This window comes from Citrus sinensis, chromosome 1 (assembly GCF_022201045.2).
Source record: "Citrus sinensis cultivar Valencia sweet orange chromosome 1, DVS_A1.0, whole genome shotgun sequence".
NCBI lineage: Eukaryota > Viridiplantae > Streptophyta > Magnoliopsida > Sapindales > Rutaceae > Citrus > Citrus sinensis.
Window position 1 is genome coordinate 11,924,775 of NC_068556.1, and position 21,083 is coordinate 11,945,857.

The 21,083-nt window shown below is 36.0% G+C and overlaps 1 protein-coding gene across 3 annotated transcripts; it reads left to right on the forward strand.

The window, feature by feature from the left end:
• The first annotated feature begins 245 nt into the window (after window positions 1-245).
• On the forward strand, window positions 246-20,877 carry LOC102629173 (myosin-17-like). 3 transcript variants are annotated; one of them, XM_052440984.1, is made up of 39 exons: window positions 246-626; window positions 2,127-2,255; window positions 2,678-2,821; window positions 2,958-3,103; window positions 3,501-3,657; window positions 3,791-3,849; window positions 3,952-4,111; window positions 4,247-4,396; window positions 4,486-4,622; window positions 4,732-4,878; window positions 5,051-5,152; window positions 5,229-5,286; window positions 5,378-5,479; window positions 5,591-5,628; window positions 5,849-5,975; window positions 6,078-6,248; window positions 6,989-7,120; window positions 7,271-7,380; window positions 7,558-7,618; window positions 8,493-8,670; window positions 8,913-9,118; window positions 9,297-9,416; window positions 9,515-9,613; window positions 9,697-9,918; window positions 15,751-15,890; window positions 16,082-16,199; window positions 16,281-16,322; window positions 16,434-16,514; window positions 16,699-16,869; window positions 17,022-17,177; window positions 17,354-17,560; window positions 18,875-19,012; window positions 19,099-19,169; window positions 19,291-19,390; window positions 19,473-19,529; window positions 19,625-19,681; window positions 19,801-19,881; window positions 20,025-20,107; window positions 20,206-20,877. In XM_052440984.1, exons 1-39 carry the CDS (start codon window positions 624-626, stop codon window positions 20,327-20,329), a joined length of 4,584 nt encoding a protein of 1,527 aa, XP_052296944.1. In that variant the 5' UTR covers window positions 246-623; the 3' UTR covers window positions 20,330-20,877. The 3 variants fall into 3 exon arrangements, with proteins under 3 accessions (XP_052296944.1, XP_052296942.1, XP_052296947.1); XM_052440982.1 differs by having other exon boundaries at window positions 247-626; window positions 16,281-16,331; XM_052440987.1 differs by lacking the exon at window positions 246-626 and having other exon boundaries at window positions 2,667-2,821; window positions 16,281-16,331.
• The last annotated feature ends 206 nt before the right edge of the window (window positions 20,878-21,083 follow it).

Sequence of the window (21,083 nt, forward strand, 5' to 3'; positions counted from 1 at the left end):
TGATATTCAACGACTGAATACAACTATAGTACGGTATCACAGTTGCACCACAGGTTTCTTCCACTAATTTAATTGCCACCACTTTTCCTTTTATGCGAGTAATGATCACAATGGTGGATCCCGTAAATAACACAAAATGAAAACCCAAATAAAAAAACAAAAGCCCGAAAAGACATAATTATCCCCTTAATCTCTGTTCAATGTCGGTTTTAGTGAAATGCTCCCACTATGTGGCGACCACGAATGTCCAACTAGTTCTCTCCCTCATTTGGACCCCAGCTGACCAGTACGATTACAGAGAGCGAAAGCTTTAACATTACTTTTTGTATATAAATTTCACATCTCTTCTTTTAGAGAGAGAGACGCCATTACCAAAAATCGAAAGCTTTTGCAATTTCTCTTAACCGAACAAAAGAAAAGCTTTTGTTTTCTTCTCGTTATCGTTTTCTTTTTGTCTCATAAACTGCATACCTTTATTTATTTATTTTTTTGTTGTTATTTTCTTGTCAATTTTTATTGGGACTTTACAGCTGCCTCTCCGATCTGACACAGTGATTTCGTCTTTCCTGAACTCGGACATTTCTTCGATGAGTTAGAGGAGAAGATCTCTGCACACAATCGTCATGGTAATTTTGAAGATGGACTGATTGATCACTTTTGTAACTGATTGATTTGTTTAGTTTGATCAGGCTATTGGTTGCTGTCTGTATCTTTTAAGTTGTTTTAAAATTATAATATGATATTGAAATTTGATGATTGCATTATCTGAGTAGAAATTTTTGATGAATATTGTGATAGGTCATGTACTGAGCATTGTTGAATTGTTATTTGCGAGAGGAAAATATGAAGGAAGAGCTTGGAGATTTATTTGAATATTTATGTTTTACATTGCTGATCCATGATCCTGATAATCAAACGATCCTGTATTTGCTATTGTAGTATTTAAATTATGTCTTATAGATACAGTTAAATTCTTTTTCTTTTTGGTGGTAATTGATTAACTTCTAGTAGAAATAACAAGTCCTTTGCTCATTGAGAGTGAAAAATGGTTTACTTGCTAAAGGCTTATGACAGGGGTGAAGAAACCTGTATTCTTTGATCCTTAAGTCTGGTCTTGGAATTAGTGAGTCGGAGAACAAATTTAAATTCACATTTTTGTTTCGTAGGATTGTTCGTAGATGGTGGTAGTATTGCCCTTTAATGACTATTTTTGTAAAGGTCCGGCCCAACAACGAAGTATGGAACAAAACCATATCATCAATATATCTATCTATACATTGAGTTGCAAGTTCTGCTACCAGTCAGTCTGTTAGTTTTGTTATTTCTTTGCAACCCAAAATTTGGTGTTAGTTAGGAGAGCCCATGACTTATAAACCAGTCCAGGAACTCACTCACTAGCAATGTGGGATATTACAATTTTCTTGGCATGGACTTGGTTTTGGCTGTGCGATTCCGAAGTCAACGAATGAGATAGAGATTGAGAATGCTGTGGTAGTGCCTGCAAAAGCTTTGGTTGTGGTCTTCAGTTTCTTGACCAACTGCAGTTCACTGGCTATTTTTGTTGTACAATGTAATCCTTAGTCTGTTAGAACAGAAATTGTGACTTCAACTCTTGACTTATCTAACATGCATGGCAGGCTAGTAAATGGCCTATCATTGAGGACTTATGTCCTTAAAAACAAGCTCAAGCTCAAGACTATTATTGTTGTAGAATTCCTATGGAACCTCTCAACCAGTTTGTTTATCATGAAGTGTTATTAAGTTTGTTTTTATCACCCTGTTCCCTTTTTTTTTTTTTTCCATAACAATGTGATACCTTTTGAAAATCAGATGGGAAATTTAAAACATGTGTCAATCCTTATAAGTTTCACCACCCACTCCTTTGGGGCTTGCTGGTAGAAAGTATTGTTACAACATGGATTGGCTGCTAAGCAGAACATTATTTATTGAAGAACCTATCATTAGTTGGAAATAAGAAATAGTGATTCTTGATGCTTCCATTGATTTTTTTAGTGCGAATATATGGTGGAGAAATATTAAGTTTTTCTGGCATCCTTTGACTAACATCATTCTCTATACATCCTCTCAAATATTTTTTTTTCACCTTTACATTCTTCTTTTTGCAGGCTGCACCAGTTAACATTATTGTTGGTTCTCATGTCTGGGTTGAACATCCTGAGCTGGCATGGGTTGATGGAGAAGTTTTTAAAATCAGTGCTGAAGAAGTTCATGTTCACACCACAAATGGCCAAACAGTGAGTTGACCTTAACTGCCTAGTTTATTTTGCAGTGTATATTTCTGTAGCTATTTTTCTATATAGAGTACAAATGGTGGCTCTTATGCATGTATCATTAGCTTTGTTCTACTTAGGATAAAATGATATCTTTTTTGAACCCATCAATATTTACGTTATTTGAATTCTACAATCATAAATGATTGGTTTTAGGGAAACTGTTAAAATTTATTTTTTGAAAGGTTAATATACAAATTCTAATATTAGCGTTGGTCAGTAATTTTCAGTTATACATCTAGTTTGCAGTTATGCTTCTTAAGTTATATTGTTATTTCTCAGTGCAACATGAATATTTCGCAAATTTATAACTTGAACTTTCCTCTTAGTCATCTGTATTATCATAATTTTAAGTATCATCACTCTGAGCGGCAGCACTGTGGCAGGTTATCACAAATATTTCGAAGGTATTTCCAAAAGATACTGAAGCACCCCCTGGAGGTGTAGATGACATGACAAAGCTTTCATATTTGCATGAACCAGGAGTGCTTCACAACTTGGCAGCACGATATGAACTTAACGAAATCTATGTAATACATTTTTTTCTGTTTTCCCTTTCACAATTTCATATGCTGAAATATAGTTATTTATGATATTTGCTGATATACAATGAAAATACTTTTTATATTTCTCACATGCTGAAGTATTGTTTAATATAATTGACAGACATACACCGGGAATATTCTGATCGCTATAAACCCATTCCAAAGATTACCGCATTTGTATGATACTCACATGATGGAACAGTATAAAGGAGCTCAATTTGGAGAGCTAAGTCCTCATGTTTTTGCCATTGCAGATGTTGCATATAGGTAAACTTCATGTCCATTTGACATCATTTTTGATAGGAAACAGAGAAACTTTTATGCAAAATTAAAAGGGAATAAACATTACAAAAGTGAGCAAGAGGTCGATAAACTAAAATCTTCCCCATAGTGTAGAACACCAAAATCTGTACAAAACTTTGAAAAAAGAAACCTTGAAACTGGAGACATAGGAATAAGATTGCAAACCAACAAAATAGACCCAAAACTGCATCCCAATCAAGCTGAATGTAAAAGAATGGTAATATCAAAAATTCTTGTAGTTGACATCCAATGGAAGAGAAGAATCAAATCCTGTTCCATAACCCATTAATATCTCCATTTGACATCATAGTTTTTCTAGTCATGCATTCTCTCATTTGCTTTTTTATCTTATTGTTAATAGGGCAATGATCAATGAGGGGAAGAGCAACTCTATTCTGGTTAGTGGAGAAAGTGGTGCAGGTAAGACTGAGACAACAAAGATGCTCATGAGATATCTTGCTTACCTGGGTGGTCGATCTGGAGTAGAAGGACGGACTGTTGAACAGCAAGTTCTAGAAGTAAGATGAAGATATCTTTTTTGGTTTAGAACTGTCTTTCTTATGTACTTCCTGTAGTCTTTGTGATTTATCATCTAATTTTAAGAGGGGGGAACATATGTCTGGATTGATGTTTCTGATTATTAATCTACAGTCAAATCCAGTTCTTGAAGCTTTTGGCAATGCTAAAACTGTCAGAAACAATAACTCCAGGTAAGTGTATTGTGACAATGGGGTTTTTCAAATCTGGTGCCACTTTGATAAATTTGTGGGCTTATTTCAGTTTTTCCTTTTTGTCCATCTTGTTGAATATAGTCGATTTGGTAAATTTGTTGAGCTTCAATTTGATAAGAATGGGAGGATTTCTGGGGCAGCTGTACGAACTTATTTGCTTGAAAGATCTCGTGTCTGCCAAATTTCAGATCCTGAAAGAAATTATCATTGCTTTTACCTTCTTTGTGCAGCACCACCTGAGGTATTGATGCTCAACATCTATATTGATATGTGCTCTGTTCGTTTTCATGTTTATTGATGTGCAAATTCAGGATTTCTCATGTTGTTGCTGACTTGTTGTAAGCTATAATCTGTTGTTATCCCTCTAAATTTCTAGGTCAGAGAAAAGTTTAAGTTGGGAGACCCTAAATCATTCCATTACTTAAATCAGTCCAACTGTTATGCACTGGACGGAGTAGACGATACTGAGGAGTACCTTGCAACCAGAAGGGCCATGGATATTGTTGGAATCAGTGAGGAAGAACAGGTTAGTGTTTCCATTAATATTGAGAATTAGTGAGTACTTGCTGTTACACTCAGATTTTCTGATGATTAATATTTATTTTCTCTTTTAAGGATGCAATTTTTAGAGTTGTAGCTGCAATTCTGCATCTTGGAAATATTGAATTTGCAAAGGGGGAGGAGGCGGACTCATCTGTGATCAAGGATGAGAAATCTAGGTTCCATCTTAATACGACAGCTGAACTTCTCAAGTACGATCTATATGTTCCTTCTTTTTCTGGGGACGATCTTTCTGGTTGTCTGTCCATTTTTCTTCTTTTGGTTGGATTTAATTTCCTTATTAACTATGTTGAACCGTAGGTGTGATGCCAAGAGCTTGGAAGATGCTCTGATAAATCGTGTGATGGTAACACCAGAAGAAGTTATTACAAGAACTCTGGATCCTGTTGCTGCTGTGAGTAGCAGGGATGCCTTGGCTAAAACTGTTTATTCTCGCTTGTTTGATTGGTAGGGGACTTCCTTGGCCCGGGTGTTTCTCATGTTCTATTGTCCTTTGTAAACATATTGGCCAAAAATGATAAATTTAATGCTCATTGAGAAAGTTAAATATTTTATTCGGGTCAATTAATTCATAATTTGATCATTTTGACCTAGCCTTTTTATCCTCATATGTTCATAGGCTTGTGGACAAGATTAACTCTTCGATTGGCCAAGATCCAAACTCAAGAACAATAATTGGAGTCCTCGATATTTATGGATTTGAAAGCTTCAAGTTGAATAGGTAAGAAACTGACTTCAAGTTTTACCTTTTAATTTTATGTATATCACTGAAGCTGACAGATTTTCATGTTTTATAGTTTTGAACAGTTCTGCATCAATTTTACGAATGAAAAACTGCAACAGCATTTTAATCAGGTTTGGTAACTTTTGGCACGGTTCTTCCCTTGTTCTCAGGATACTATTTTGAGCCTCTCTTGATTTGAATGTATGGTAATTCTATTTGCAGCATGTCTTTAAGATGGAACAGGAAGAATATACAAAAGAAGAAATCAATTGGAGCTACATTGAATTTGTTGATAACCAAGATGTGTTGGATTTGATTGAGAAGGTATGTTTAGGTTATATATATATATAAAGAATTGTGTTGGATTGAAAGCAAATCTTGAATTCTGATGCATCAATTCAGATATTTATGGATTAACTTGTACAACTTTTGCAGAAACCTGGAGGGATCATAGCTCTTCTTGATGAAGCCTGGTATGCAGCTGTTGATAAACTTTATTGATCTAGTTTCTTTTAAGCTTTATCTTGAGTAGCATTCTCCGTTGCGCATATCGGAATTTGTATGTCTGTCCGTCTGATGTAATCTGATATAATAATGAATAACAGCAAACTTTATACACTGTTAGCAACAATGATTCTATGATTTTATTTATTTATGTTGGTTTCCATGTGTGTATGTCCTTGCTTTTGACAGTATGTTCCCCAAATCCACACATGAAACATTTGCTCAGAAGTTGTACCAGACATTCAAAAGCAACAAGCGGTTTATTAAACCTAAGCTTTCTCGTACTAGTTTTACTATATCTCACTATGCAGGGGAGGTAAACTTATTATTCTTTAACATAATTCTCCTCTTGTACTTTTGCCTTGCTTCTCTCTGCTTTGCATTTGTTGACATTTTTCTTTTGATATTTATTTTTTAGGTAACTTATCTGGCTGATCTATTCCTTGACAAAAACAAAGATTATGTAGTGGCTGAACATCAGGTTCTGTTGACGGCCTCAAAGTGCCCTTTTGTGTCTGGTCTATTTCCTCCGCTTCCAGAGGAATCATCGAAATCCTCTAAATTTTCTTCCATTGGATCCCGCTTTAAGGTGTGCATGGTTTGCTTGGCTTTTAGTGTCTTTATTGGATGAGATGTAATTTGTTTTGGTGTTCACTTCTTTCAGATCCAGATATTTCTTCCCATTGTCACTGATAGAGAAACATAACTGTATGGTCAATGACATGATACTGACAATTATGCAATTCTCTTACAAAGACATACACCCTTTGATGTATGTTTGACCAAGTCCAATGGTGAAGAATTTGACTGCTGCTATTTATGTAATATAAAAGCTAGCTTACAAACTTGCATCCAAGTTTTTGCCTAGCTTATAACTGTTTCAGCATGTATGATATCCAATGCATGATTACAACCAGGAATAAAAAAAGAAAAAATGGAAAATTCCCTTTGGTCCTTAGTGTTCATTTTCCTAGTGGTAGTTACTTTGAGGGAGAAAAAGTAACTCAGTTTTCATGGTGCTGCTTTATATTGATGAACAGCTTAAGATATGACTCAATTTTGGATTCTGTAAATTTTTTTTGGGAGATTGTGCACCAATTTGACAGTTAGCACTCTTCATGAAAATGCATTTATAATTGATGAACAGATTAAGATATGACTCAATTTTGGATTCTGTAATTTTTTTGGGAGATTGTGCACAAATTTGACATTTAGCATTCTTCATGAAATTGTATTTATAAGTAATATGCAGCTATTCACCTTATGCCCTCAAGATTTCTGGTGATACATTTGTTTTCTAACGGGTGAGATATGTTCTCAAAACTGTAGCTACAACTTCAATCTTTGATGGAGACCTTGAATTCAACAGAACCTCACTATATCAGATGTGTGAAGCCAAACAACGCCCTCAGGCCAGCTATTTTTGAGAACGCCAACATAATTCAGCAATTGAGATGTGGTGTGAGTATAGTCTGGCTGCAGTTTTATTCTTTGGTTGTTATTCATTATTTAATTCGTCAAATATGCAACACTCAACTACCATGTTTTATGAAACCTACAGTTCTGGTTACCCTTTTTTTTTTTTTTTGCGTCTTTGTGTTCCGTTTTTAGGGTGTTCTTGAGGCAATTAGGATAAGCTGTGCTGGATATCCAACAAGACGGACATTTTATGAGTTTCTTCACCGTTTTGGTGTTCTTGCTCCGGATGTTCTAGATGGAAAGTAGGTTATGTATTTTTTTTCTTTTCCTGTTATTTGAAATTCAGGAATTGATTTAAAATTTTTTGCTTTCAGTCGGTGATTATCTGCATAGCATGTAAATGAATGCGACATCATCATCATCATTAGTTACTCATATATTGTATGACTTCTTTTTCATGAAATTTTGTTTTTGTGCAGTTATGATGACAAGGTTGCATGCGAAAAGATTCTGGATAAAATGGGACTGAAGGGTTATCAGGTAACTTAAGCACCTAATTTTTTTTTTTTTTAAACTTGTCATCTTGATGATATTAATGGAAACTGCAATGCCCTGAGCTTGAGAATAGGAGACCTAAGCCTCATCGAGAATATGTACAGAATAATACATTCCTGTTTCATGTCTAGGGTGACAAAATATGAAAATTTCAGAAAGCCAAGGGGCATTTGATTTAATTGAGTATTATCTTAAAACAAGAGGCTATGGGCTGATTGATTCATTTGATTGGTGGCTGATTACCAAAGCTACAGACACTGGTGTGCCAAGCAAATGAATCAAGCATCCTTGGAGAGTCAGGAAGAGGGCGGCGGGAGGGTGGAATTGTGGACAGGGAATGACTTATTAAGGACCTTTTTTCCATTACCTTCTCTAGTTGATGGTAATACATTGAGTAGTTGATGGAAAGTTTCCCCCCATCGTTTTAGGACCCCACATGATAGGAGATTAAACTTAAAGATCATGCTCATTATACTCTTGGCAGGGTGTTCCAAGGTGGAGACTAAGACCTAGCCCCTTCCTGAACCTTTATTGTTTGGCAGTAAAGGTCTTTATCAGCCAGCTAGGTTTTAGGCCTGTAGTTCCTTACCCAAATGGCTGGTTTGATTGGAAACCCAGCTGATACAGCCAATTGCAATTTTTACGTTGCTTAGTAGCTCGAAGAAAATTTTTAGATTTAATTTCAACAGCTAGCTAGACATTACTCACAGCATCTGTGACACCTGTAGCTAAAACTTCTTCAATGATTATCATTTAAAATTGTTTGCATAATCATCCATATAGAATACAGAGAACTTGCGAAGTGCTTTATTGTTGGCTCTGACTTCCAGATGGCTGTTGAATGTAATTGGCATTTCAGATAGGTAAGACAAAAGTGTTTTTAAGAGCTGGCCAAATGGCTGAGCTGGATGCAAGAAGAGCTGAGGTGCTAGGCAATGCTGCCAGAATCATCCAAAGACAGATTCGTACTTATATTGCACGAAAGGAGTTCATTGCATTGCGCAAAGCTGCTATTGTGTTGCAATCTTATTGGCGAGGTATCTTCTTAAGCTGTCAAACTATGCTTGCTCAATTTATTGTTTTACTTGTGTAACTTGAAGTTTGTCTTTCATAAGTAATGAAAAACCCACACTGTTATTGTTCTGATTATAACTTGTAGGAATTTTGATGTTTATCCGTACATAATTACAAATTAATATTTCCTATTATGACATCTTTTGGCCCTTCAAAAATGGGATATGGACAGTTACTCTTTTCTATGATTTCCAATTGTGAATAGGCATATTGGCTTGCAAACTGTATGAGCAGTTGCGGCGGGAAGCAGCAGCTTTGAAGATTCAGAAGAATTTCCATAGTTACACTGCCAGGACATCCTATTTAACCGCACGGTCATCTGCAATTCAATTGCAGACAGGGTTAAGAGCGATGGTTGCTCGCAATGAATTTAGATTCCGAAAGCAAACGAAGGCCGCAATTATCATTGAGGTCTTGTTCGCCTCCTTGTCTGATTATATGTTATAAGAAATTGGAATAGAAGACATTTGACCTTTAGAAGTGATTTGTGAGTTTAGCTGCTATGGTGCAGTGGAAGCAAAGTAATTTATAATAAATCATTTTCATCAGCAATGAGTGTTAAGTGATGATTTTTGTTGGTCACTTTCAGGCTTATCTGCGTCGTCACACAGCATGTTCTTATTATAAGAGTCTCAAGAAGGCAGCAGTAATCACCCAGTGTGGTTGGAGGCGAAGAGTTGCTCGAAGAGAGCTTCGAAATCTTAAAATGGTCAGATGACCTCCTTGATGTGTTTTTGTTATAGCGAACATGTTAACTTCTTGCTTTTATGTATAACAAAAATAAAGTTACTTTTGTAATTCATTTAGGCTGCAAGAGAAACTGGGGCCCTTAAAGAAGCAAAAGACAAACTAGAAAAGCGTGTGGAAGAACTTACATGGAGATTGCAGTTTGAGAAACAACTAAGGGTAATTAAATATGTTAAAATCTCATATGCTGTGATGTCAAAATGCATTGGATTATATTTTTACATAATCTGGTTGCATTGCAGACTAACTTGGAAGAGGAAAAGGCCCAAGAAATTGCCAAGTTACAGGATGCTTTGCAAGCAATGCAACTTCAAGTAGAAGAAGCAAATTTCAGGATCCTGAAAGAACAAGAGGCGGCCAGGAAAGCTATTGAAGAGGCACCGCCAATTGTTAAAGAAACTCCTGTAATAGTTCACGACACAGAAAAGATCGAGTCATTAACAGCTGAGGTGGACAGCCTAAAGGTGTGCACTCTGAACTGGGTGATCATAATTGTCAAGTTACCATTTGACCTACAAGTTTAAGCCAGTAGGTGAGGGCCCAAACAATAGTATTAAGCTTTACTAGCCCTCATATTCAGGATCGAATTTGATCAATGGTCTTGTCACATGAACAAATCGCAAGCACAATCAAATGCACAACATATATTGAAACAAATACAATGCTATCATGTAGGGGATTTGCACATGACTTCTTGGTCAATACCTGCTTGTATACCTTATTTCGTTGGCACTTAAATCTAAAAGCTAAGGCTTATAGGAGGTAAGGACATCCTGTTCTCTAGCAATGACAAATTGACTTTGGTGCTATGGTTACATGCAAAAGAAGCTCAACCAAAATGACTAAATTTGAATTGTTGCTTCATTAAGCAATCATTTTTCCCTGCTGTGCAAATAAGTTTGCTATATCTTAGCACATGACTATGACTGCATATTAACTTCCAAAAATATTTTATTATAATTGCAGAAGTGTCTTCAAATTAATATTTTGTCTTCCTAGAATTCCTTTTAAGCTACAATCTGGCATCATTTTTTTTTTTTTTCATTTCTCTGACTTAATCCATCTTATCATCATCTTGGCGTTAGTTATTAGCATAACAATTGATATCCATAAACATACAAAATGTAGTAGCTTTTATATGTGTCTAGGGTTTAATTATGTTTTAACCTATTGGGCTGATAATTTTGATAGGTAGCTGATCCGTCAATCCATATTTTTGTTTTTCCGAGTCTTTAAAAGTTTAACAACTTCTGGTGGATATTCATTCTTTAGTTTCTCACATTTCAAACATTGGATAATGAGAAAATTATTGAAGAAATATGTATCTCATTTTCTTATCTTTTACAATAGGATTACATAATACATATATAGATTCTAAACTACATAACGTGCAAGAGTAGGAAAGTAAACAACTAACCGCAGACCAAGAAACTAGGAAACAAACTCTATCAAAAAACTGAAATTCTATCCCTATCTTTTTTCTTTTCTATCCCTATCTTTTTTCCTTAAAAATAGGATAGAAAACATGTGAATTTTCCACACTCCCCCTCAAGCTGGTTCGAAGATATCAATCATTCCCAGCTTGCTAGTTAGTGACTCAAAGCTTGATTTATGAAGTCCTTTAGTAAGAATATCGGCTAGCTGCTTTGTTGTTGGAACAAAGGTCATGCATATCAAACCACTTTCTATTTTCTCCTTGATAAAATGACGATCCACTTCAACATGTTTAGTTCTGTCATGATGAACAGGGTTATGAGCAATGTTTATTGCTGCCTTGTTGTCACAATACAACTTCATAGGAACATCAATAATAATCTTCAATTCTTCAAGTAGCTTCTTTAACCACAAAAGTTCACAAATACCATGTGCTACTGCTCTAAATTCAGCTTTGGCACTGCTTCTTGCAACCACTGATTGCTTCTTACTCCTCCAAGTTACCAAGTTTCCTCCCACAAATGTGCAATACCCTGAAGTTGACCTTCTATCAATAACAGATCCAGCCCAATCTGCATCATTATATACTTCAACTTGCAGATTGTTATTTTTCTTGAATAGCAGACCTTTTCCTGGAGTTTTTTTCAGGTACTTGAGAACCTTGTAAACAGCTTCCAAGTGCTCTTTACATGGAGAGTGCATAAATTGACTAATAACACTTACTGCAAAGGCTATGTCTGGCCTAGTATGAGACAAGTATATCAACTTACCAACCAACCTTTGGTAACTTTCTCTATCCACTGATTTTCCTTCAATTGCATATCCCAATTTGTGATAAGGATCAATAGGAGTGTCTCCAGGTTTGCATCCCAACATGCCAGTTTCCTTGAGCAAGTCTAAAGTATATTTCCTTTGAGAAACAAAAATGCCTTTACTGGATCTTGCAATTTCCATGCCCAAAAAGTATCTTAAGGGTCCAAGATCCTTCATCTCAAATTCTAGCAAGAACCTTCTTGAGATTTTCCATTTCTATTACATTGCTTCCAGTCAAGATGATATCGTCTACATATACAATGACGATCACAACACTACCATCAGTGAAGTGTTTAAAAAACATTGTATGATCTGCTTGACTCTATAAATATCCAAAGCTACGAACAGATTTGGTAAATCTGTCAAACCAAGCTCGAGAAGATTGTTTTAAGCCGTAAAGTGATCTCTTCAGCTTGCACACTTTTTCAATACCATATTCATTCTCAAAACCTGGTGGTAGATCCATATATACCTCCTCTTCAAGCTCTCCATTAAGGAACGTATTCTTAACATCTAACTGTTGTAGTTGCCATCCTAGGCTTGCTGCAAGAGACAACAAAACCCGAATGGAATTCATCTTTGCCACGGGAGCAAACGTTTCTTGGTAGTCAATGCCATATGTTTGTGTAAAACCTTTCGCGACGAGCCTAGCTTTGTACCGCTCAAGTGACCCATCTGCTCTGTATTTAACTGCAAAAATCCACTTGCAACCCACTGGTTTTTTTCCTTCTGGTAACTTGACTAGTTCCCAAGTTTTGTTTTTTTCTAGAGCTCTCATATCTGCATACACAGCATCTCTCCATTCTGGAATAGAAAGAGCATCCTGTACAGATTTTGGAATTGCTATAACAGACAGGTTAGCTGTAAAAGCTCTAAAAAATGGAGATAATCTATGATATGACACATACTTAGAAATTGGATGAAGAGTACAAGACCTAGTTCCTTTCCGTTGTGCAATTGGAACATCTAGATCATTTGTAGTTTCTAAAACAGATTCTGAAATAGGATTAGAATGAATGTTACCTGCAAGTTCCAAGTTGCTTGTCTTTGGATCAGTGAGGAGAGGAATGATGATTTGACCTTTTCGAATTCCGTCGTGTGTAGACTTGAAGCTCTGGTTCTGGAACTCTCTCTAATGATTTTTCATTATTCACAATTGATGGCATTGTAGAAGGAACAGGAGGTACACAAGACATAATAGGCATTGGAAGAGATAATTCCCAAAAATGATCTCCTGAGTATGATCCTCCCCCTGAAGAGAAGTTTTGGTAAAGAAAGACCTATTTTAAAAAAATGTAACATCCATTGTGACGAAGAATTTTTTAGACAATGGATCATAACATTTGTAGCCTTTTTGAGTGGGAGAATAGCCAAGAAATACACATTTTAAAGCCCTAGGATCAAGTTTGCTCCGGTTCTGTTTATGAACGTGAACAAAAGCAATACACCCAAAAATCTTTGGTGTTAAAGATGTGAAAACCTTAGCGAAGGGATAGAATTTTGTGAAAACATTTAATGGAGACTGAAAATTAAAGATTCGGGTAGGCATACGATTTATCAAGTATGATGCTGTGAGAATGGCTTCACCCCAAAACTGTTTTGGCACTCTATTTGTGAACATAAGAGAGCGTGCAACTTCTAATAGGTGTCGATTTTTCCGTTCAGCAACACCATTTTGCTGAGGAGTATCTACACAAGAGGATTGGTGCACAATGCCATTTTCCATGAAATAATGACCAAGGGCAGTAGCAAAATATTCTCCCCCATTATCAGTTCTAAATACTTGGATTTGTGCTTGAAATTGTGTTTGAATCATGGTATGAAAGGTTTTAAAAACTGTTGCAGTTTCTGATTTTTCTTTAAGCAAGTACACCCAACAAACATGAGTGTCGTCATCAATAAAAGTTATGAACCATTTAGCCCCCGAAATGTTTGTAACACGAGAGGGTCCCCAAATATCACTGTGTATAAGAGAAAAAGGTGCAGATTTTTTATACGGCTGTGAAGGAAAAGATGCATGATGATGTTTGGACAATACACAAATTTCACACTGAAACAAAGAAGGATTTTTATTCTTGGATAGTAAAGGAAACAAATGTTGTAAATAAGAAAAACTAGGATGACCTAATCGGAGATGCCACAACATTATTTCATCTTCAATAGAGAAAGTTAGTTCATTATTTGCTGCCTGAGCTTCTCCACACAAACTAACATCCTCCTCGAAGTAGTACAAACCATCTACCTCTCTAGCACTGCCAATCTTCTTCCCCGAACACAGGTCCTGAAATTCACAATAGGAAGGAGAGAATTTAGCAATGCAATGAAGATCCTTGGTAATTTTGCTAACAGATAAAAGATTACAAGACAAATTAGGAACATGAAGAACAGATGTCAACACCAAATTTGTGGAGATAGGAATAGATCCTTTTCCTGCTATAGAAGATAGTGAACCATCAGCAATTTTAATTTTTTGACTTCCAGAACATGGAATATATGAAGAAAATAATTTAGAATGGCTGGTCATATGATCGGTTGCTCCTGAATCGATGATCCATGGATCTTGTTTCTCATAAAAAACTCCTAAAGCAGTGAAATTATTACATTTCTGGGCTAAAGAACTAAAGGATGAAGGATTTGGGAGAGATTGTGACTGATTTAGAAACCTGTACAGTTGCTCTAACTGCTCTTTAGTGAAGAGTTGAGATTCGGTTTCTCCAGTGTTGGTTGTCGGCTGATTCTCCCCAACAACTTGGAAACCACGACTATGTTTACCAGAGAATTTATTGTTTTTCAGATTTGGAGGTTTTCCATGAAGCTTCCAACATGCATCTCTGGTATGTCTTGGCTTGTGGCAATAATCACACCAAACTCTGTCCTTCTCATCACTCTTCTTCAGGTTTTTTGTTCCCCCAACCAGTGGAGCTTCTGGTGTAACAGAGATCAAGGCCGAATTCTCTGCTGAAGAACCTCCCATCATCACATTCTTTCTACTTTCCTCTCTTCTTACATAAGAAAACACTTCCCTGGTAGAAGGTAGAGGTTCCTTGCCAAGAACTCGCCCACGGACTTCATCAAGGTCTGAACTCAAACCTGCTAAGAATTCAAATACACGCTCTTTTTCTAACATCTTCTTGTATTTAGCACTATCAGCGGCACATTCCCACTCGCCATCATAGTACTGATCTAACTCTTGCCATAAGCCCTTCAAAATATTGTAGTATTTAGTCGCTCCTTGACTACCTTGTTTGGTTTCTCGAATTCTGGTTTTTAGATCATAAATCTGAGCAGAATTTCCCAAATCAGAATAGGTCTCGGTGACAGCATCCCACAAATCTTTTGCTGTTGGCAGAAACAAGTAAGTTTGACCTATTTCTTGTTCCATTGAATTCACTAACCATGACATGATCATTGAGTTATCAGCATCCCAAGTTTGAAACTTTGGGTCTTCTTCAGTTGGTTCTTTAATTGAACCAGTAAGGTAACCAATCTTCCCTTTACCTCTGATAAACATCTTCACGGATTGGGACCACTGAAGAAAATTTTGACCATTCAATTTATGGGTTGTGATCTGAAGTGATGGACTATCATTAGAAACATAACTTGATGGTTGTAGATGCCGTTGCAACTGCTCTGAAGATAACTCAGAAGTTTCTTGCTCGCTATACTTTGACATTGGTATTCAAATAGAATTGAAAACTAAACCCAAGAATCAAAGAGTGGCTCTGATACCATGAGAAAATTACTGAAGAAATATGTATCTCATTTTCTTATCTTTTACAATAGGATTACATAATACATATATAGATTCTAAACTACATAACGTGCAAGAGTAGGAAAGTAAACAACTAACTGCAGACCAAGAAACTAGGAAACAAACTCTATCAAAAAACTGAAATTCTATCCCTATCTTTTTTCCTTAAAAATAGGATAGAAAACATTTGACTTTTCCACAGATAAGTATGATGAGTGGATAATTGATGATTATCGAGTTGTGACCTAGAGATTGGATATCTGAATTTAGTGTCTTATGATCTTTTCATATTTCACAGGCTTTGCTGCTATCAGAAAGGCAATCAGCAGAAGAGGCCAGAAAGGCTTGCATGGATGCTGAGGTCAGAAATACAGAGCTGGTTAAGAAACTTGAAGATACAGAAGAAAAAGTGGGCCAACTTCAGGAATCTATGCAGAGGTTTGTGGATGCTATTGAAAGCAGTTCTTTTTATTTTGTATTATTCATGCAAATAAATACCTTGCTTATTGTTAATCACCATCTTTGCTTCCAATGTGGCTGCAAGTATAATTATGCTTCTCTCTATCTGAATTTTCTTTTTTATCATCATACATTTTTAACATTTTTTTCTTTCATTTTTGTATGATCAGGCTGGAAGAGAAACTTTGCAATTCAGAATCAGAGAATCAAGTAATTCGTCAGCAGGCATTGGCAATGTCCCCCACAGGGAAATCTTTGTCTGCACGACCGAAGACTTTGGTTATTCAGGTATAAATGTGCATGATTAATTAACAATCCTTTGCATTATTACATAGAAGCTTATGAAACTGTACACTCATTAATTTGCAGAGAACTCCAGAGAATGGAAATGTTCAAAATGGAGAAATGAAGGTTACTCCAGTAAGGAAGCATTGTGCTTCTGAAGTTTTAATAAATTTGCTTGGACAAAGCTCTCAAGAATGGAATTTGTTAATTTTTCTATTGCTTACTCTCGGTATGCAGGACGTGACTCTTGCTGTAACCAGTGCACGTGAGCCTGAATCTGAAGAAAAACCTCAAAAATCTCTTAATGAAAAGCAGCAGGTTGGTGGCCCACGAAACAAAATATTTGGGTGAAATGCATCAGAAAATTCGCACCATAATGCATGCTATTGTATATCATGGCATTTACTTCTAGTTTTCTTTTTTTTTTTTTTAATTTCCAGTACTCCAAAGGTTAATTTTTTGGTTCTTTTTTGTTTTTATGTATTCTACTCTTTTGTTTCAGGAGAACCAAGACCTTCTGATCAAGTGCGTATCACAGAACTTGGGATTCTCTCGTAGCAAACCTGTTGCTGCTTCTGTCATATACAAGTGTCTTCTTCACTGGAGGTCATTCGAAGTTGAAAGAACTACTGTTTTTGACCGTATCATCCAGACAATAGCTTCAGCTATAGAGGTATTCTTTCTGGTGGCATTATAGTTCTTTATTCAGTTCCATTCATCAACATGAAATGCAATCCAAATTGCATTGCATTTGAAGTCGGTGCAAGGAAGTGCAGACGCATGGTTTATATAACACTAATGTTGGCAACATCCAACTTATTGAAGGTCCAGGATAATAATGATGTATTAGCCTATTGGCTATCTAATTCATCAACATTATTGCTGCTGCTTCAACACACACTCAAAGCAAGTGGTGCGGCTAGCTTGACCCCGCAACGGCGTAGAACAACATCAGCTTCTCTTTTTGGAAGGATGTCTCAAGTGAGAAGCAACAGCTTTCCCATTAACAAGTTCCTCATTTTTTTTTCGGGGGAGGGGGGTTTTCTGGGGTTGGGGGGGTGGGGCAGGTTTCCCCTTTAAAGTGATTTGTTCTTGTTTTGTACATTTTTCCTAACCCTTCATCTTTGAATATTTCTTCTCCCTTCTGCAAATGTTAGGGGTTGCGTGCTTCTCCTCAAAGTGCAGGGCTCTCATTTCTTAATGGTAGAGGGCTTGGTAGGCTGGATGACTTACGACAGGTCGAGGCCAAGTATCCAGCTTTGCTCTTTAAGCAGCAGCTTACTGCCTTCCTTGAAAAAATATATGGGATGATAAGAGACAATCTAAAGAAAGAGATCTCTCCATTGCTTGGTTTGTGTATTCAGGTTCGAGTGAAGTACCTTTTTTCTTTCCCCCGCCCCCCAATTTTTCATGATATGTCTTGTTTTTACTTTTTAACAAAACGAATATTTAGAGAAAAGGAAAAGAAATACCTGCAAATTAATTATTCAGTACCAAGGAATATCAACAACAGCTTGTTTAAGAAAACCGGAAACAAGACTTTGCTTGTACTGGGTCCAAACATTAGAGAAAAAGTACGAAAATAGTTGTAATAACCCTAGTGAACTTGTCCCTTCCTTGAAATGCTAGTTTGCTGATTACAGAGAAGGAAGAAGAAACATTCTTTTCACCGTTGCTAGCAGAGGTGGACCTACACCTGTAGGTCTAGCCCAAGAAAAAATCATCTATACCCCCTTATTTTTTATTCATTTTTATATAATAATAGAGTTTTTATTTTATTTTGAAATATGTCCCTAATTCTTCTTCACTTGGAGTTAATTACTTATTTTATAAAATGATTAAATTAATATCTATTGAATAAATTAAAATCATAAGGGGGCTAAAATGTTATTATTGCTTTAATGTATTATACAAATGTTCTAATTGAAAGAAAAGTATGTCAATATATTATAACATTGGCACTAATATTATAGTAAAACCTCTCTATAGTGATATTCTATATAAGAATTAACGTTTGTATAATAATAAAAGCTCTAATCCAAATTTTGGTTAGTTATAAATAAGAGTGAACTCCACTTTTTAATAAGTTATAATTTTTTTTAATAGATCAACTGTAAAGATGCCCTCTCTTGGTTAAAAAAATAACATTTAGTGACAATTTACATATTCACAATTTCATGGTTTATTTTTTTCAGTCATATTTGCTCATTTCCTTTCCATTGTATCGAATTTCAAAGACTTCACTTTCTCAATCAATAAAATTGAAAGGGATTTTAAATTTTTTTTTAATGGTACAATTTTAATAATTTATATTTTAAGCTTATGTGTGATATTGTTGTCAATCTTTTATTAAATATATATATTGTGCTAAGAGTTTTGATGTCATGTTGTTTGATATGTGAATTTTTTACTTATTTATATGCACCCAACGGTCACATAAATATTGATAATAATTTTACAAATTAGCCCAGGGTGATGAAAAAGTTCTGGGTCTGCCCTTTGCTACCAGGGCCTAAATCCAATAATGCTCTCTTATTAATGACGTATTTTCTTAAAAGAGTTTGGGCATCCATGTGCACTGATTTGAGGTCATTCCACTCCAAATGTGGCTGAATACCTCTTGGGTGGGATTAAAAGCAATAATCTTTCATTCTTTTAAATATATTTATACAATGCAGGCACCCAGGACCTCACGAGCAAGTTTAGTTAAAGGGCGTTCACAAGCTAATGCTGTTGCTCAGCAAGCATTAATTGCCCATTGGCAAAGCATTGTGAAAAGCTTGAATAGTTATTTGAAGACTATGAAAGTTAACTATGTGAGTTATGAGTTCCATTGAAAATGACTTGATCACTTGTGATTTTACCTCTAGGAATAACATCATTCCATGTTCTGGATTTTCAGGTTCCCCCCTTCTTAGTCCGTAAAGTATTCACACAAATATTCTCGTTCATCAATGTCCAACTGTTCAATAGGTTCGCTCTCTCTGTGCGTGTGTGTGTGCGTGCATGTGTGTGTGTGTGAGCATATGGCTATCTGCCTGTTTGTATGCACCAAATATGGAATTATGTGAAATATATCTCATAACCTTTGCAGTCTTCTTCTGAGGCGCGAGTGCTGCTCATTTAGTAATGGGGAGTATGTAAAAGCAGGTTTGGCTGAATTAGAACAGTGGTGCTATGATGCAACTGAGGAAGTAAGCACCTTACAATCATTCGTATCCTTTAATTTCCCTGCATCATCACTTTATGGCTTACCTATATTCTTTGTGTGCTCAGTATGCAGGTTCTGCTTGGGATGAGTTGAAGCATATTAGGCAGGCTGTAGGGTTCCTTGTAAGATTCTTTTCTTTATACATTCAGTAGCTGATTGTCATAATTATCATTATACTGTGCTGATTACTATTTTTCTTGTTCACTTTATGACTCAGGTCATAAATCAAAAGCCCAAGAAGACTTTGAATGAAATCACGAAAGAACTTTGCCCTGTTAGTGCCTTCTCCTGTTCAAGCTTGTAGAAAGTTCATGTTTGATTTTATGTTTTCTTGTTATACCTTTGTGGTTATATTACATTCTTATTTTATCTTCTGGCTTGCGATTTCCTCAGGTACTCAGCATACAACAGTTATACAGGATCAGTACAATGTACTGGGATGACAAATATGGTACACATAGCGTCTCTTCAGAAGTAAGTAACTGAAATTGGCACTAACAAATAGTAATTTTAATGCCCATGTTAAAGTTTCTTTATGAGCAAACTTATTTCTGGCTTTTTCTGATTGCTGAACTCCACATAAGGATGAATATAATTCTGAAAGTGCTCTAATGCAGGTTATTTCGAGTATGAGAGTTCTTATGACTGAGGACTCAAACAACGCTGTCAGCAGTTCCTTTTTGTTAGATGATGACTCGAGGTAATATTTTCCAATACCTTCTGCACCTACTTGTTTGTCTATTTTCGTACTTAACACAATCCATTGTCGGTCTGTTTACAAATTAATTATCAATACAGCATCCCTTTTACGGTTGATGACATCTCCAAGTCATTGCAACAAGTGGACATAGCTGATGTTGAACCTCCAGCAGTAATTCGTGAAAACTCAGGTTTTGGGTTCTTACTACCACGCACAGAGTGATGTTCAAAATAACAAGTCAAATTTTCAATCCCATGTTCATGGTGCGCTAGCAGCCCAGCACGCTTTGCATATCTGTGCATATAATCTCATTGTCTGCCACCATCATGTGTATAATATATTCTCTATCAACCCATGCTACAATCATTGACATCTGGGTCAATTTATTCTTTCCCTCACGTTATTTCAACAGGAGGGGTGTTTGCTTGAGGCCATATCACTCGGTGTGATAATGTGCAGTTTTTATATAACCAGGCATCCGTGTTGGGCAAATTCTGACATGCCTGGATTGCTTTCTTTTCTTTTTCGATTTTTTTGATTCAATTTTGTTTTAGGCTTCTTTCATATTGTTATTTGTGGGGTTTACATCGTTTTGTAGTGGGCTTTTTTTTTTTTAATATTTTTTCAAAAGCCTTTTTTCCCTCTTTTTTTTTTAAACACAATAGCTGTATTTTGTAGGCTATTGTGTTGTACGAGGAAGCATTTGTATTGAATGTAACATTTTATTTTCTTTCAATACCGGAAGCAAAGGAAATGAGATTTCTGTCTTATCTCTCTGGCATTACATTTAAATTCTAGTACTCCAAAAACGGCATCAATCACTTCATTAGGGCAGTAATACATCTCTTCACTGACAAATTGAAGAAGCCATTGTGAGTTGTTTCTAAAGAGTAACATTACACTCGGCATTCTAGATATGGCTTTTGTGGATGCATTTAACTCTCGAGAATTTTTGACAGTACAAATCTTTTTGCAT